This window comes from Chlorocebus sabaeus, chromosome 10 (assembly GCF_047675955.1).
Source record: "Chlorocebus sabaeus isolate Y175 chromosome 10, mChlSab1.0.hap1, whole genome shotgun sequence".
Classification (NCBI taxonomy): Eukaryota; Metazoa; Chordata; class Mammalia; order Primates; family Cercopithecidae; genus Chlorocebus; species Chlorocebus sabaeus.
Window position 1 is genome coordinate 48,892,426 of NC_132913.1, and position 19,929 is coordinate 48,912,354.

Consider the following 19,929-nt stretch of genomic DNA (forward strand, 5'->3'; position numbering starts at 1 on the left):
AGGTTAATAACATGGAGCTTTAGAGGACATATTAGTTATGTAGTTTGAGGGAAGTTGGGGAGGATTTTATTTAGGAGATAAGACAAATTCTTCTTAAACAAAGAAAAGAAAGGAAAAGAGCAGTGGAGTCTGTGGAAAGGACACTCCAGAAGGAGGGACTTGTAAACATGTGGTTCCACATGTTAGAATCCTCTGCCTTTCGATATGATCCTCTGCCTTTTTATAAATTAGCATTTTTAAGGATTAAAAATTTTTATGTAAATATATAGAAATATAAAAGTAGATAATTATTCAAAGAAAAATATACAGGACTATTAAGTGTTATAATACATTTTTCTATGGGCTGAAATTTGGATTGTTGAGCATACTTGATTCACTTTATTGTGAGAATAATATTCCTTGTCTGCATGATTATTGAATGTTGTTATGGTGAGTTGCACCCCAAGTATTTGAATATAAAGTAGTTAGTGTTCCTTAAGAGAACTGAACTTTTAAGTCAGTACTTAACACGTAATATGAAATTTTGTTTTAAAGAGACCAAATGACTCCAAGCCTAAAATAGTTTAATGAAGTCATTTTGAACGTTAACATTGCTAATGAAAGACTCTTCAATCAGGTGGAGGAATCGTCAGCAGCCAAGATGGCATGGATAAAGGCAGGTCGCAGGGGCAAATGATCGCAGTATTTATCAAGTCCAATGTAGGGCATTGAGCACTGAATCTAAAAACCTCCAATGACTTATCTAGATATAGATGGTATATTTTTGCCTTATATAATCAGATGTTTAAATTTTAACGAACTCATCCAAGTTCGATGCTACATTTGCTAAAGCAATTTTCATTATAATTTGACTTTCCATGGTGGTGGACTGGAGAGGAGTTAGCAGCCTTAGCAGCCATGTATCGTAAATTAACAAATCTTGGTGAGCAAAAAAAATTGTATTGTTTTTAACAATGTAGAAAGGCAGTTATTTATTTTCAGGTTGCTTAAATTGAAATAAGCAGTGTTTCATAGATGATTGCCATGTTCCCTTTTATTCTAAAGGCAGATGAAAGAGTGACTCTCTCAGAACTGGAGAAAAAGGCAAGTTCGAGTAGCATCACTTTAAATTTTGTTACGATTTTTACACCTTAGATGGCCCCTAAATTACAAAACTTCTGTACGATTTTGAAACTTTAAAGACAAAGGGAGCATCTTGGTGGTTTGCTGGCATTATTGTTCTATACCGTTTGGGTAAGCCCTGGGGCAAATGCATTGGTCAGAAATTCCAGAACTATCGTTTATTTTAAATAATTTAAACTTTTTGGATATTAACTTAAAACAAATCTTATCTCTAGCATTCACTCAAACAAAAATATCCTCAAAAATGACAAAATGAAAGTGACAGTTTAAAGTATGGATCTGAAATTTGAGGTGTAAACTGTTGTCTACTTCCTAGAAATCTGCGGGCCAACTGTGCTCGTAACAAGCTCTCATCCAGCAAAGAGTTGTAGCATTTTTCCTTTTTTGCTATATCTGGCTTTATTTTTTTCAGTTCTATTGAGTTTAATTAACAAATGAAAAATCAAAGTTTGTACCATTTGACCAACATCTTCTCATTTTCCCTACCCTTCAGCCCCTGGCAACCAGCATTCTACTCTATTTCTACAAATTCGACTTTTTTTTTTTTTTTTTAAGATTCCACATATAAGTGATATGTACAGTATTTGTGTCTCTTTGTTTGGCTCATTTCACTTAGCAAAATGCCCTTCAGATTCAGGTTGTCCCAAATGGCAGGATTTCCTTCATTTTTATGGCTAAAAAATATCCTGTTGTCTATATATACTACGTTTTCTCTATCTATTTGTATATCCATGGATGCTTAGGTTGTTTCCATATTGTGGCCATTATGAATAATGCTGTAACATTATTCTAACATGGGAGTGCAGATATCAACACTATATTTCTTAGGGTGCAGGTTTAAGAGAAATACTTAAAACTTGGCACATTCACAAAAGTAATGCCAATCATTGAGGTCTCTTGAGAGACAGCTGACTTTTCCAGATGTCATCCACTTTACCAGATGACAGCCCCTTTTCTTTTATTACTCACTTTACCTTTATGCTACAATAATTTTGTTGAAAACATGTGTGACTTTGAGACATATCATTTATTATTCATGACCTGATATCATAGTTGCTCAGTATAAATACATCAAAATTGTAAGGTCAGAGGAACAAATTATTTGAATTTAGGGATTAATGATGGAAGACCTCATTAATTAAGGCAAGGATTCAGACACCTTAACTCCCTTAAAACTTGCATGTACAACTCACATGTTGTGCTATTATTTATGCATAGGTATTTTTTTCCCCAGACATACTTTATGCTGCTTAAGGTTAAGACCATATTTTACTTCCTTTAAACCTCACAATGTTAAAGCAGAAATACGATAAAATGTTTAATGAATGAAATTCAGAAACTACAGCAGATTGTTAAAAAAAAAAAACAGGAATAAAGCCGTTCCATTCCTATATATACTGTACATATTTAAAAAGAGGAATTTACTTTAGAAGTAACAGGAAAACAAAACCTCTCACTTAGAAAGGATTAAGGCTTTAGTGGAGAAACATAAGGGCATAACAAACTATTATGTTTGAGGCTAATGGACAGAATAATTCAGATTCCTGTTTGATTTATGTTCTTTGAAGAGTTGCTAGTTCACCTAATTAATTTAAAACAGGCTTTAAACCTTAACCCAATTTTAAATCGAAATGGTAACCATCAGTCAACAGAAGATAAAGTTGCAGAATTATCTTTGGAAGAAATGTTAACACATCCCCTTTGGTCATTATTATTTTAGTTTAAAATTACTGCTAGATGTTAATGATATTGAGATAGATTATTTAAAAAATCTTAGTATGTCGACACTGAATTTTTTATATCTTTTTATCCCATAATCAAAGTTATTATGACCTTAAGCTAAATTTCAATACTCCGTTTAATTCTCCAGGTATCTATAAACAAAAAAGACTGAATGTGAAATTGTAACTAAGCATAAATATTTGTATATGTGAGTATGATATAGTAATTACCTCTTTTCCTAGAAAGATATTTGGAGTTCAACAAAATATAGACTGGATAAATATTATAACTTCACAATACAGAGAAATTAAGAATCCCTAGAGCCAACTGAGTAAAGGAGAAAATGGTTTTCGATTTTCCTTTATTCTGTGTTTCTGAATTTTTCTGTTCTGTGCCATGGACTGAAACTGATTTTTAGCACACCTATAATTAGCATTGATTTTAAATATTATTTACAAATCAACTCTTTTTGCTGATGTTTCATTCATACTACTTAATTTGCTCTTATATACCCAATACTAGTTGTTCTTGGAGGGAAATGAAGAATAATTTTAAAACTTCATTTTCTTTAACTTTTGCATACTGTTGCATTTTCATCCTTCAGGAGGTATGATTTTAGAGATAAATTCTCCTTGGTCATCCTCTCAATCTAAAATTACACTGGTATCAACTCTTAACTGTTATTTTTTGAGGATTTTAACCTACATATATATAATCATTTATGTTTAACAAAACATTTATTGATTAGCATTTAGAGGCTTCCCAATAGTGTGCTGTTACAAATTCTGTTGCTATAGTCATCATTGCACTTATATGTCTGTGCTGTCATTCCTTAGGCTATTTTTATAGAATATCTTCTCAAGAGTAAGAATGTTTAAAATTATTATAGTTCTATTTACAGTCAGGCTTAAGAAGCACTCTTTCATTGCATTTAAGAGCTTCTTAATAGGCTAACTCCTGCATTCTACAACCATATACACTAAAGAGAACAATAATTCAATGGAACAAATGTTTAATGATAGCAGTTACATGGCTACCTCACATTTATTTATTTATTTATTTATTTATTTATTTTATTATTCTTATTCTTATTTTTTGAGATCTTGACCTGTCACCCAGGCCGCAGTGCAGTGGCGCAATCTCAGCTCACTGCAAGCTCCTCCTCCCGGGTTCACGCCATTCTCCTGCCTCAGCCTCCCGAGTAGCTGGGACTACAGGCGCCTACCACCACACCTGGCTAATTTTTTGTATTTTTTTAGTAGAGACAGGGTTTCACCATGTTAGCCAGGATGGTCTCGATCTCCTGACCTCGTGATCTGCCCGCCTCAGCCTCCCAAAGTGCTGGGATTACAGGCGTGAGCCACCGCTCCTGGACGACATTTATTATATTTCTCTTGTTTGAGTCACCTTTGAAATTGTTCTTTTATTTACCATAAGAGTAGCTTCAAAGGTGACTCAAACAAGAGAAGTATGTTTTGAGTTTTGAAATAGCCATCCCGGCACAGAAAGGTAATTTTAGTGGCCTGAAAAATGTCTTCATTTTGAATGATTCACAGCATAGTTTAAGGACGTATTAAGTTCAAATGTTGCCAGTGTATTTATTAGGTGTGATGGAGGAATATGAAAGTGAATCATACATATGATTTGTCTTAAGGATCTTAATAATTGTAAATGAAAGACAAGATTAAGCCCAAAAGAAAGTGAAAATATTTCAGAGTAGTCTGAAAGTTAAAATTGAGGATTAAAAGGCTTTGAGAAAGGGAGGTGGAACCAAAAACATGTAATCAAGGAAGGTTTCATGGAAGATGTTCTTTGTTAAACTTTGATGGATAGATAGGATTTAAAACTATGGAGATGAAGGAGAGTGACCTGCATTCTTACAACAACAACAAGAACTTTTGTTAAGTACTTCTTATTTCCTGGATTTGAGGCACTTTATGAATTAAGCACTTTATAATTTTAGTTAATCTAATTTTTTAACAAACACTATGTAGATAGATACTGTTACTATCTACACTATATTGATAGGGAAACTGAGGTCCACAGAAATTTTGTAACTGGTAAAATGTCTGAGGGTTATTAAATGGCAGCACTAAGATCTGAACCAAGGTCAGATGTAATAGCATGAACAAAACTTGAGGCCTTAAAACACAGAATGATTATTGGGAATGGTGAGCTATTGGGTTTAGGCAGAGTAACTGACAAATAAAGGCAAGTAGTGGTTGATGAGATTGGAAAGATCTCTCAGGATCAGTTATGAAGGTCATCAAATACTAGCTTAGGAAACCTGTAGAGAGTTTTTGACTAGCTAGTGACATAGTGGTTTTGGACAGGTTGAAAATAAGGCTAAAGAGAGGTTACTGGATTTTGTGACTAGGTAGTCATTCGTATAGCCATCACATTTATTCAGTAATTTCTGTGTGCCAGGATTGTGAGGCAAATGTTGCCAATGTTGAGAATTAGGATAGAGAAATGGCCATTGGATGTGGAAAGAGGAAGGAACTGATCCTCCTCCGTTATGTACTTTCTCTCCTACATTTAGCTTATCAACTTTTTAAAGGATCCGTTGAATCTTCTCTTACTAGTGAAGATGATAACAATAATAAAAATAATATCATTTATTGAACTTATATTTGCTAGACTATGTTGATTGCCTTATGTATATTGTCTTCTTTAACTTTCAAAATAACTTTATGAGGTAAAACAATATTAACTGTATTTTACAGATGAGGAAACTTAAGGTTGGAAGCTCAAGCAACTTGCTCATGGTTACTAATTGGTGAATCCAACATTTAGTCAGTATTTGACTCCAAAGTCATCAGAATATAAAAGCTATGTTATAGCACTGCATTTTTTAAAAAACAGGTTCTGCTCTATGAGCTCTGAAGTGACTTCACTCTTATTCTCAGATCTTGGAAACTACTGCTTAGCCATGTATTTTGTGTCTGATTCAGTCTGATTATTTCATAATTTTAGTTTATACAGTTTTTTCTTTTTTTAATACTATAAGAACTCAATCTTTTTTAGAGTGATAGTAGCAAAAGTATATTCAGTAATTACTCTATGACAGGCAGTGCACTACCTGCTTCACACATAATAATCACATTTAATCCTTGCACAACAATTCCACTAGGGTTATCATCATTTTACATTTGAGAAAACTGAGACAGAAAGCATGTATACAGATACCAAGGTCAAAACCAGGATTTGAAACTGGTAGTCTGCCTCCATAGCCTGTGCTTCTAAGCACAGACATATGAGTCCTTTTGACAAATAAAGGATGAGTTTCGAGGGTTTTTAGTTTTTTCTTTTAGGTGTTTTTTGCTGTTAACAATCATATTTATTTATGATCTGTGAACCTGTCTATGTTAGATTTTAAAAATACAAAACCTGTCTTTAGCTTTCATAACTATCACTTTAAGTACAATTTTAGTGTTGCCAAAGTTGCATTTTTCACTGCACACTAATTATTTATTTATTTTTGTTTAAAAATTTTAAAATAATATTAATTTAATATATAATAGTTGTACATAGTTAGGGATATATTTGATATTTTGATCCAAGCATACAACTGCAATGATCACATCAGGATAATTGCAATATCTGTCACCTCAAACATTTATCTTTTCTTTTGTTGGGAACATTCCAATTCTTCTCTTCTAGCTATGTTGAAATATGCAGTAAGTTATTGTTGACTATAATCTCCCTACTATAACAGTGAATACTATAACTGATTCCTTCTATCTAATTTCATTTTTGTACCTATTAACAAATTTCTGTTTATCCCCCTGCCTTTTACCCTTCCTAGCTTGTCATAACCACCATTCTACTCTCTATCCCCATAAGATCCACATTTTTAGCTCCCAGATATGAATGTGAAATCATCAGAGATATGCCAATCAAAACCACAATGAGATATCATCTCACCTCAGTTAAAATGGCTATTATCAAAAAGACAAAAAATAATGGATGCTGGCCAGGATGCAGAGAAAGGGGAATGCTGGTACACTGTAAGTAGAAACACAAAGTAGTACTGCCACTGTGGAAAATAGTGTGTGGAAGTTCCTCAAAAACTAAAAATAGAACTACCATATGACCCAATTACACTGCTGAGTATCTATCCAAAAGAATGGAAATCAGTATATTGAAGAGATATATGCATTCCCATGTTTATTGCAGCATTTCACAACAGCCAGGATATGGAATCAACCTAAGTGTCCAACCACAGATGAATGGATAAAGAAAATGTGGTATACATATACAATGAAATATTATGTAGCCATAAAAAGAGCAAAATCCTGTCATTTGCAGCAACATGGATGAAACTGGAGGTCATTATGTTAAGTGAAATAAGTCAAGATTGCATTTTAATGATAGCTAAGTTTATCAAAAAATTTCACTTAAGGGATCATTATTTCATTGGATTTTGTAAACAATGAAAACTTTCAAAGATTAAATAAAATGCAAATTTTTATTTATATATTCCTATCATTTACTTAGCACTGGAATAGTGCTTGGAGAGAATAAGTTGACACATTAAAAAATATTGTCTTTACACATGGTATTTTGGAGACTTATTGGTGGCTTTTTGGTCCTCCCAAGTTATTCCTTGGCTGAAGGTATATTTGATAGTCATTTGGAAGGTTTCCTAAGGCTACAAAAATCTGTCTTTCTGTTTCAAAGAGTAAAATAGCTTGCCGTGGGAAAATGACTCTCTCTTTAGGTCTGCTCATTCTACAGATGTCACAGAGAAAAAATAAAGTCTATGTCTACATCTATCATTGCGCTGGTTTTCAATTAGTCTGCTTTGCCATCTTTTAGTAATTTCTATTCAAAGAGTTGTTTTGTCTTACAATCCTAGGTATGTTCTTTATGGATCAGCAGTGTATCTTTGTCTATAAGCATAGAAACAAGGAAGCTTTATTTATCCTAAGTTTTTGTTACCTTTCCTTTTCCATTTTCATATTAACTATTTGAGACTATTATTCTATGTAGAGAGTGTGTGATGACACAGTTTTGGCCAGACAATGAGGAAACAAGGTATTTCTATTGCAGAATGCAAATAGATATAACCCTTCTAGAGGGAAATTCAGCGATTTTTACCCAAAGCCTCAAAAACATTTATATTATTTGATCCAGTAAGTTTACTTATTGGGGTTTATTCTAAGAAAATAGAGGATATGTGTAAGGCTATGTGCACAAATATGTTTATTACATTGTTATTTATAATATTGAAAAATAGAAAAAATAGAAAAGTCTAAGAATAGGAGATTGGTTCAATAAAGTATGGTACCTCTATATTATAGAATACTAGTTAGCCATTAAACATTATGTTATAGAAAAATACTTACTGACATAAGGAAATGTTAATATAATACTTGGTAAAGATGAATAGTTTACTATCATTTTATGTGTATGTTATTTAAAATACTAAAACTAAAATATCAACAATGGTTATCTTTGTATAATGAAATTTTATGAGTGATTCTCCCCACCTTTTTGATCTTTATGTTTTCTTCTGTCTGTAAAGATATGAAGCACTTTTATAACTGGTATAAAAAGTTAGCCAAATACAAAGTCAGTATTATCCAGAAAATTACTATGTCTCTTATTTTCCTCTATTGTGTGATCTACTATACAGTTTTACTGATGATGATGAAATTAGAAATAAAAGAAATCTATTAATAACTGCAGTAAAAAAAAAAGGTGTATTATTAAGGTTTGCTGCAGTCATTTGTATATTGAAAGGATACCATATCTTTACCTGTTTAGAAAAGGAAAGGTGTTTTATTTGAGGCACAAACACTTCATCTGAACTGACCCTATGTGTTGTGATACCCTACAACATCTACCCCAACAAGCAGTGTTGATTATTTGCCATAATAATTAGGATTTCAGTAGAAATGGCCAGCCTCCATCTATAAGGTGTTCTTTCCTAATAGCTTTGTTGTACACTATACATACGTGGTGACCTATGCCCCCAAGTTCAACCATATTCCTTGTAAATGTGAAAATATGGTAGTTTCATCACTTCTCAAAGAAAGAGAAATAGGTACTCTGCAGCACTCTCAGTGCTTTCCATTGTCCTGCTATTAGTGAAAATCACTTAAGATAAAATCTAACTAACAATGATTAGTTAGACAAATAGTGTCAAAAAGTTATGCCATACAATTTTTCCAGTTTTTTCATATAGCACTAAAACTGTTGTGAGAGCGAATTTTGTCAAAAACAGTCTGTACCAGCTTTAGCCCGGTATAAATAAAGTGTGAAAGTAAACAATCAATCACACACACATAATAAATAATATGCAAGGCACATAAGGAATGATTTTTTTAAAGTTTAGATAGTCAATGAAAGTAGATTTAAATATTTTTATGAAATTAGACCGGAAATTTGAGTACAACATTAGAAAGACTGAAATCTGAAGCAAAATTTTTAGTGAAAAGAGGAAGCACATGAGAAACAGGGGTATTTGTTGAACTGTTGAAATACTCCAAAGAAACTAGTTTCTATTTTTATGAAAAACAATGAAGTCCGTAGGTAAATATTTATAAGATAAGTCATATTGGGAGCCATCTTTAAAAAATCAGACATTTTGTCTTTTTTTTCGGTGTATGTTTTACATAGTTGAGGTTGTACCCCACAAATATATTGGTATCTTACTTTCCATTTAATATGCTCTTATGCTATATATTTTCCTTTGTCATTAACATCTTTTGTTCTTAATATTCAGTGGTTACATGGCATTACAGTTTTGGTGTTCCATAATTTAATTAATCTTTCTCTTATTGTTTCTATTTTTTTTCTTTACTTTTAAATAATGTAGCACTAAACATCTTGGAGCATATATCTTAATCTGCACTATTGCCTTCAGACAGGAAATACTAAGGTGAATGATTGAACATTTCTAAGACTCAATACATTTTGCCAAGTTATTTTGAAAAGATGAACTAATTTATACTTTTTAAAGCAATAGTATGTAAAACAAAATGAATTACTTGCATTTACTGAGGTATTTGAAGCAAGTCACTTTTGAATACAAATAAAAGGTAAATTCTTTATGATAAAAGTAAACTTTAATATAGAAACCTTTTGATTCTTCTGGGTTTTTTTTTACTGTTTCTTAACTAAAAATATTAAAATGAATGTTATTTGAATGACTAAGATATAGTGTATTTATACAAAAATATAATTTCGGCCGGGCGTGGTGGCTCAAGCCTGTAATCCCAGCACTTTGGGAGGCTGAGATGGGCGGCTCATGAGGTCAGGAGATCAAGACCATCCTGGCTAACCCGGTGAAACCCCGTCTCTACTAAAAAATACAAAAAACTAGCCGGGTGAGGTGGCAGGTGCCTGTAGTCCCAGCTACTCGGGAGGCTGAGGCAGGAGAATGGTGTGAACCTGGGAGGCGGAGCTTGCAGTGAGCTGAGATCTGGCCTCTGCACCACAGCCTGGGTGACAGAGAGAGACTCTGTCTCAAAAAAAAAAAAAAAAAAAAAAAAAAAAAAAAATATATATATATATATATGTATATGTGTGTGTGTATATATATATATATATGATTTCAAACAGTAGTGACTTCTATTGGGGAAAACCAGGAAACAGGAATTCTGAATTTTGACCTTGGCCCTCCTACTAACTGATCTTGGGTATGTACTTAGCTCCCCTAGAGTTTAGTTTTCCCCATCTGTTAAATAAGTGTATTGGATCACATGATCCCTAAGAGATGAAAAGCCAGAGCTAAATGAGTAGTAATTATTATAAAGAATTTCTTGCTCTTTTTAAGATGCTAATCTATTATTTGAGATGTTCTTATGTGCAGCAAGTCATTAAATAAATAGAGTTACCTTCAATGTGTGCTTTTTACCCTGCTGTGGTCTGAATGTTGTTGCACCTCCAAAGTTCGTGTGTTGACAGTGTAATCACCAATATAATGGCATTAGGTGAGACATTTGGGAGACGATTAGACCGTGAGGGCAGAGCCCTCATATATCGAATTAGTGCCCTTATTAAAGAGGCCGCAGAGAGTTGCCTTGCCCCCTTTTCTGCCATGTGAGGTTAGAGTGAGACTTCTCAGCCTTGAGAGCTGTGAGAAATAAGTATTTGTTGTTGTGGTATTTTGTTACAGCAACCCAAATGGACAAAGATACACTCTTTTGGCTCTCTCTTCTTTCAGTCCAAGGGTGTTCTGCTAGGTTTTGGCTCCTTTTCCTTTCTTTTATCAAATATTTGTTAAGTCTTATTAGGGAAAGTCTAGAGGTATTCTGCTTTACTAGTATGACCGTATCTTAATAACACTGGTATGAGTAACATACTGTATGAATAATTAATTTGTTTTAGAGCAATGGTTTTCTAAAAATGGGGTATCATAGTTTTTAGTAATTGTGTTAAATTACTATTAAAAGGGTCAAATAATAGATTTTAAGTAATTTTTTGGTTTAAATAGATCTTGTCAACTAGATAATAGAGAGATTAAGAGCTGCTTTGCACTCAGGTTTCATGTTTTTATTGCAAAGATCAATTGTGCTTACAAGAAAACACTGAAGGAAATTAGATTATATATACTAATTAATAACATCCAGAGAATGATAAAAATATCATTGTTTGTATTCATGCTGTGAGAAAATACCTGAAGGAAAAGTTCAATTTTCTTATTTTTCATTATTGATTCATTTAATAGCTTTGATATGTAATCGTATAGGAGATTAGGAATGAACCTTGCTTGACGTTTCTCTTTTCCTCATTTCTCACATTCAATCCCTGAATTCTATCTTTTTTCAGTAAGATGTGGATCTTTCAGTAAGATCTGGAATCTATTCATTTCTCTTCATTCCTACTGCCACTTCTTTGGTTCAGGTCATTATCATCCCCTGATTGAAATTATGTAACATTCTGCTAATTTGTCTCCCGTCCTCCAGTTTTGTTTTACTCAATTGTCTATAGAGTAGCCAGGATATTTTAAACCTGATTATGCTGACGGTTTCTCATTTCCCTAAGGGTAAAGCTCACACTCTTTAAATGGCCCCTGAGACTTACCGTGACTGGGCCTCGCTTCTCATCTCTCCCCTCTGTTCTTACACTTTATGGTCTAACCTATTCTGTATTTGCCATTCCTTGAATGTGACTAGCTCAGAATCTTCTGTTTTAACAGTACTTCCCTAGGGAAATCCTCTCTGATCCCTAGATTAGGGTAGGATGCCTTGCTACTGCTTTCATATCAACTTTTAATTCTTCAGTTATAACAAAACATACTTGTTTGATTTATCTGCTTTCTGTGATGTCAGGTTTTGTGTTGTTTGTTATGAAGTCCCTAGCACCTATACGTTACCTGACACACAGAAGATGTTCAGTATTTTCTACAGGAAAGAATGAATATAGAAAGAGAGATGATGTAGCTTAGGGAGGCTTTATTGAGAGGATAGGTCTTAAAGGATGAGTACCTATTTTGATTAAAAGAGGGTAAATACTACATAGATAGAAATATTTGTGTACATGTGATTTTTCATTCAGATGTGTTATAGTACACATACAGCAGAATACCAAGCTCTGTGTCTCCAACCTGTGCAGTTAGAGGCAGTAGTTTTTCTAAAGGTATAATTTGGATCAGCCCGGTTTCTTAAAACTCATTGTGGCTAGTCTCCATCAAATGTTGTGTGTGAAAGAAGGGAAACTATTCACAGGTAAATAAAGAGTTCATAATCAAGAATTCAGGCTGTTCATAATGTGAGGGCCATTTCAGGATAATATGTTGTACTTGGTGTCTTAATTTTGAATGTAGTTGAATTGAGTATAATCTTAGTCTTTTTTTTTTTTTTGGTTTGTGTTTTCTTTAGTTCTAAAACACAACCTTTTGTCACATGGTAAAGAGAAAGCATTTCTAATTATAATTTTTGAGATATTGATTCTATTATTAGAACACTTTATCAATCTTAAAGTTTCCTGATTCTGCTATGTTGTGGTAAAAGAAAACAGTATTCAAACTTTGATAATTAAGACACAGTGAAAATTCATAGTAAAAATGCCAATAACTTACATAGGTTTCATTACTTGACTTAACTATGCAGTTTTAGAATTTGGTAATACCACATTATCTTTTACATGTAAACTCTTTAGAAGATATTAAATAAAAAGATAAAATGTATGTTGGTCTGAAGAATCTGAAACATAAATGAAATCCCTGAAAATTAAAAGGGGAATATGTATTTACCTATTTACTATTTACACAACTATCAAAGATTGCCAAAATAAAAATCCTTTTTAGGCACTCATCATTTTGATGGGTGGATAAGTGATGATATTCAGAGTTTGGAGGGAAGATTCCTTTAAGAGAATATACTTTTGCTTGGTAAGTCATAAAGCCTAAAGCTTAGTCACGTATACAGAAAGCAGCCTAATAATTAAGAGTTGACATTTTAACACGGTATTTGCAACAGACACATTGGATACTTAATTAAAAGGAGAACTGCTTATTTTTAAAGGACTGAAAAAATTTGACTCTCCTTGGCAAATGAAATCTTCATAGTATCAGAAATGGGAAATCTGAAGGATGTGGCTCATTCTCTGTTTGGATGATGCAGAATTGCTCTAAGCAGTAAGCTTACTGTTTTCAGACAGCATTAGCAGCATCAGCAAATACAACTGTGTCAGTCTCTCTTAGTATGGGGTGTTTGTAACTGCACAGGGGAGATGATAAATAGTATATGATTTGACATCTTGATGATGGCTTAAACAGATACTGATGGACAGATCTGCTGTTTGATATTTTTTTCACTAGCCCTGAAGATGCTGAGACATAGAGATCGCTGTGATTATCTTTTGTAAGACAGGAAATGCAGTCTTTAGGGGTTTCTGGAAATAGAAAGGTCATGCAGTCTGGAACCTGTGAGCCTTTTCAATCTCTAAGTCATCAGGTATGACCTCATGAATTATGATGATAATATTAGAATGTAGGGTGCTTGTTTTTTCTAGTTCTTACTCATTGAAAATATATTGACTAATGTAATTGTTTATTGTCAGACTTTCCTTAGGATATTTGAACAAGTAAGATTTACGGCAGCTGAACAATATGATTATTAGAAATGTGTGTATGTGTGTGCCTGTGCATGTGTATGTGTTTAAATTTGTGTTTACTTTAGCTTTTTGGGGGAGAGGGCGGTAAAGGAAGAGATTCTTTGAATGTGATTAAAAGCAAGGTTTGGGGCGCTTCAGATTTTTCCAGATTAAGCCTGAATAGAGTCAATCTTTATATTTTACTTCAAGTGATAAAAATAGTATAAATTGATCAAACTGATAAGGATACATCATAGCTAGCTGCTTACAGATAGTGATATATTACAAATATTTTTATTATTTGGAATTTCTTAAGCATAGAAACTGATGCTGCTACCACTGTAATATGCTATATAGCAATGAAAGTTTGGTGAATAGAATCGGCTTTGTCAGCATCTGACCTATAAACTAATTTCCTGAAATTTATGTTGCATTATCTGAACTGTTTTAAAGACATTGGTTTTAATCATTTCTGAGATCTATTGAAATACTGATGCTCTTGGTGCTTTTAAGGTAGATATATACTAATGCATTGTTCATAGATGAAAGCAGACTATAAATCTGTTTTTCACAAAGAAAGCTTGTGACATTTAAGCTTGTTGAAGATTTTTTTACCCAGAGAGCTTCGTCCTTTGCTTACTTTCATTTTCAAACTGAAAATACTTGACTATATTAAACATGCAAATGATTTGGATTTCAATGTCCATTTTGTCCTGAAACTCTGCCGTTTATTTTAAACTATTTTCACCCATCAAGTTATATATAATGCATTAACTTTGATTTGTTATAGCATATCCTCAGAATTATATACTTGGGTAAGAAACTACCTATATTTGACATTCAGATTTTGAAGGAAATATATTTCATTTTTAAAAATATTGCACATACTTCTGCCTCAATGTTAGAGAACTTTTCAGGTACTTTATATTAAATAAAATAATCAAAAAGAGATAAACATGTTGCAGCAGTTCTCAACAGCAAGATGGTTTTGTCTTCATGATTCTGTAGCCTGATTGTAATTTAATCCTTTATCAGGGTGAAATGACATAGATTAAAAAATGAATATATTTAAGGAAGTCTGAAACAATGAATTGATTCAGTTAAGGGGTAAGTTTCTCCTTTTTAATTAAAAACACATTCTGCCTACTGATATTGACTATAATTTATATGTTATTCAGGCTACTTAGCCAGCTTATATTCTTATTAGTAGGGAAGATTGGCATATTCTTAAGCTTGATTAATTTTGAAATGATTTGAATATACCTTTTAATTGCAACAAAACCTGTCTAATCTGTTAGAATTTATTTCCAGTATTTGCATGTATTAGTCATTATGAGTACATTCTGTTTCTTGGCATTGCTTTGGGATTCCTCTTGGTATTGGTTTCACACCATTCTGCTATTTTTCACTGTATTCCTGACCTTTCAAGAGAACCAAACTGTAAAGATTTTTAGTTACTTTCCTTTAGTAGCATTTAAATGAGGATATCTTGATAATTTTGTAAGGTGGAAAAAAATTACTATTTTAGAATTGTCATTTCTGTCACAAATCAGAGAAATTTTTCTCTGTTACTATTTCAAAATACACTACAATAAAAAACAAAGACTGGTTAGAATGTAGTTAAATGCAATGTCAATCTTTTTTCTTGCATGGCAAGATAATCTTGCCCTTTGGAATGATAAAACTGATTGTAAACTTGCCCCGTAGTGATTGGTCATCTTCCTTACAAAGGTTGCCTTCATTTATACTATTTTACATGCATTTCATGATATATCATAAAGGTTTCTAAAGGTAAGCTGCCAATAAAAAACTATTTGAGTAATTCTTCAATTCAGTAAATGTAGTAAAGGCTGATCATTGCATGATACTGTATGTATTTGGTGTTATGAGGAATGCAGAAAAGAAAAAGTCATTTCCTGCTTTCAAGGAGATTAGAAAATGTATACAATAAACTGTGTTCCCATTTTGAATTGACTTTTGGTAGGCAGTATGCTACAGTCAGTTTTAACTTAATCTATAAGCTGATTAATCCTAGAAGGAGTTACATGTAACCTCTTCTTCCTCATGTAAATTTCTTGATATTAGATAAATGAAGGCTTAGGTCAAACTGTATAATTATGCATCCCATAACTTTATTTTAAATTGCATTAAAGACTTTTAGAGTGCATGATTTCTTGTATAGGGCTTTATAAACTGTGAATCAGTAAAATAGGTTTGCATGTTGTATAAACCATCATTGTCAGTTTGAGACTGAAGGTGGACCTAGTTCACTGGCAGGAGGCAGAAGTATCAGCTCAACATAGAGACTTGATCGATCCTGTCTAATTCCAGGCTCAGTGTGGGTAATTCAGTATTATGGAAGGGGTTTTTACTGTATAGGGATAAAACTTGGAAATAAAGAGTAGCAAATATGGAAGTGTCTGTTACTAACTAGGTCATTTGGAGAGTCCTTTGAATAAAATGGGGGAATAGGATTTACCTCAGGCTCTGAGAAGGCAGATCAGGACCAACTAATTATGGAAGCGGACCTTAGCTGCTGCTTGGTGAAGAGTAAGGCCATTACTCTCTTCTCTTTTATTCCAATATGCTTGCTGAAGTTGCAGGAAGGTGGGTAGAGAAGATGCAAAGCGCTTGTTTCCCCAGAATCCCAAACTGGAACATGCTTCCTGATAGTGCCTCCAAAGTGTCTGTTTCCTTGTATTAGAGCAATAGAAAGTTGATTTGCAAATTCTTCTGGTTTGTAACGGCTGGCTGCAGTAAGAGGCTAGTGCAATAGTTCAGTGTCTGGACTGCCATGTTCTCTGGGTTCAAATCTTAGCTATGCTACTTACTAGCTGTATCATCTTGGCTTGTTTCCTGATATGTAATATAGGGATAATAATGGCACCTACCTCAGAGAGTTGTGGTAAACATTAAGTGAGTTAATGTATATGAAATACTTTTAAGAGTACCTGACATATAGCAAATATATTATTGTCAACATCCTTTGTCGACAGACTTTGTTATAGACATTCTAAAAGGTTGGATGGGCTATTGGCAGGACTTTGTAACAGTCATCATGCAGTTTAATTCTGTTCCCTCTCCCTTACTCTCTTTATCAAATAAGAAATTATATATGCTACACTGAAATATAGTTATAAAAATGCAAACGAAGAACAACATGCTATATCCATTTCAGTTCTAACATTTACTGACAATAAGAATTGTGACTTGATGAAAGATTTTGTGTTTAAACTTTGCATCTACCTACCAGGCTGATTCAAACTCTCTTAGAATTCTGTGTGCAGATTCTTTGCTTCTCTGTATTATACCAACTACTTTATTCATGACTGAAAGATTACTAGGACTTTGGGAAAATTTAATAGCAACTTAAGGTCTTTCTTGTTTATTGTTTAAGACTAAAATTAAGGGGTTAAAAAAATGCCTTTCTTTAAAGGCTTAAAGAAAATAATAAGGGCAAATTTACCTAGATTTAGTGATATTTAATCATCAAAAGTGTCCAGGACAAAAAATTTTACTGAAAGTCAAACACAACTTGTTTTTAATAATCTTATTTCTTGGCATTTTTATTCTAGATGAAACACTAAATGAAATATATTATAAATAGAATACTATATATATAAATAGAACAATTCAAGTTCCCATTTGATAGAGTATAATATTTTAAATTGCTGGTGATTATTTAATGTAAAAACATTAATCTGCTTAAAATTCTCAATAAACTTCAAAGACAAGTGAGTAATACGATATTTGGATTAAATTTACCTGCTTAAATATGGCATTTTGTTACATCTCTGAATTTCACTTCTCTTCTCTGAAGAAATTTCCTCAGTGTGCTGCTGTTTCCCCCAAATTGGCACAGAGTCAGTTGAATCTCAGAATAGTGCAATTTTTAAAAACAAATATACAAAACTCTACAATGTTCTAGAAAGAACTGTACTGGGCAAGGATATAAAAGTCTGTAGGTCTCTGCCTTCAGGAGGTCACGGGTAATGGGTTGTAACTACAAAATACAAGTAACTATGGCAGAATATGGAAAGTAGTGAATGCCATGAGGTAGGTCTTGAAGACTGGCCAACATAGAGAAAAGGTCATTTCAGGCAGAAGAAACATCATTAAAGGTAGGGAGGCAGAAAGCGAATAATAGAATAGTTCATTTTGGCTATAGCCTAGTGGGATAACTTAGACTTATCACAGAAAAGGTTTGTTGGGACCAGATAAGTATAGAATCTTGAATGCTAGATTATGATTTCTATACTAAGAACATTTCTTTGCTGATGTACTTATTCCTGGAAAAAATAAAATATAAAACAAAAGAGCAGTACCTATATTTTGAAGTCATTTTCAGAGCTCTAACCCTCTTGAGACTTTGAGAATGAAAATTAAATTCCTGAGTAGATTTAGTAGTTAGTAGACAAGGTAGGGGGTAAAAACAAACTGAAGGATTTTAATAAAATTTTCTATCAAAATTGCACATGAGAGCATTTCTCAGTCTATCCACAAGCACTCAAAAGTCCTAGATTTCAGATCCTAAGAGACCTCCTGCTTGTCCGTGATGTAAACTCCATTTTATTGGTACGTAATCTGATTTAGCTTTGGCTTTGTTTTTGACATTTCCTAAAGCAAGGACAATCTAGTGGGATCATTTTAATACAATGAATACTCATGTTACTATGGTGAACAGTTGGATAAAAAGGACTTTGTCTTAGGGAAAATTGGAAATTAAAATTGCCATTTTGAATCACGGAAGTCACTGAATATTTTACCTTTGTTCTTTGTTCATTTAAAAATGATAAAGTAAACCATGTTTGCAAATACTTTTAATATCGCCTTCTTCTACTCCATACACCAGAGGCATTTTAGTATTGCCTGAGGTTAGTAAAAAAGCTGGATACCTTCCAAGAGCAGATTTCCTTTAGATATGACAGCTGGGATGTGATTTTTGGTATCAGATGCAGGAAGACGTCATTTGTACATGGTAATTGTGAAAAAATTGGAACCTATTACTCTCACTTAGTATAAATGATCTGTAAAAAGTATGTCAGAAGTAAAACTCCTGGAATTCTACAGGGAGAGTTAAAATAAAACCAGACACAGGTGCTCACCTGACTCTATTTTTAGAACAATAGGAGACTCATATAACGGAGAATACTCTGTACTTCCTGTATAAATCTACATTATTTGAAAGTCGTATTTTCTAGAAGTTCTTGTGAAGTTGTACTTATTAATCTTTGCAATTTCACATTGCCTAGGAAAGAGCCATTCACCTGGTAGGAACCCAACAAATTTTCAGTACTTGTTTTAGAATCAGAGTCCCATTTCTGAAAGAAACCTTGGATATCATTGGGCTTCGAGTTGCTTTAAACGTTTAAACATGGTTTTGTTTCTCAAAAAGCAAATAAAAGGCATTTAGAGGAAAAGGACCCTTTCTTCATCTTAAGACTTTTAAAAATGGCAATACAGGAAGATTAATAACAACAATAAGTTAAAGGAGAATTCAATATTCCTCCATGAAACTACTCTTTCTAAAAGGCAACAGAGACTGGTTCCGGTGAAGCTTATTATGATGTGTGGCATGTAAATGTATACCATTATTTTTGTATACCAAATGTATACTACTCATTTTTTCCCGAAATTCAATTTAATCTCATAAGAATTTATTGAGGCTACTGTATAACATGGGGGAAAGCTGTATACCACAGTAGCAAGGAGCTAGGGTTCCAGAGCTGGACTCCTGTGTTAGAATCCTGTATCTTCCACTTTACTGGCAATTTTTGACTTAGGAAAGTTACTTAATCTCTCTTTTCTTCAGTGTTTTCATCTGTGAAATGAGGACACTAATACGTTAATCTCTAGAGTTGTAATGAAAATCAAATAAATTAATAAATTAATAATTCAAACAGTGCCTAGAGTGTTTGGTACAGTGCCTAACTTAATAAACATAGGTTATTATAATTATCCCCACTGAGCTAGGTAGAAGCTACAAATATGTATGTGTATATTAAATATGCATATATATACACACACATACTATAC

General features: G+C 33.1%; 1 protein-coding gene across 16 annotated transcripts in view; it reads left to right on the top strand.

Annotated features, from left to right (window-relative positions):
- The window catches only part of SLC4A10 (solute carrier family 4 member 10), a 377,604-nt gene that overhangs the window by 75,102 nt on the left and 282,573 nt on the right, over positions 1-19,929 (top strand). For 5 of the 16 annotated variants that reach the window (XM_007965141.3, XM_007965144.3, XM_007965147.3 and 2 more), the window contains exon 2: positions 13,619-13,754. The exons of 6 other annotated variants lie outside the window; for them this stretch is intronic. In XM_007965141.3, coding sequence (XP_007963332.1) covers positions 13,674-13,754 — 81 coding nt within the window. In that variant the 5' untranslated portion in view covers positions 13,619-13,673. Of the gene's footprint in view, positions 1-13,444; positions 13,755-19,929 lie in introns of those variants that run through there. 5 more of the 16 variants (XM_038002013.2, XM_007965142.3, XM_038002018.2 and 2 more) reach the window with 2 other exon arrangements.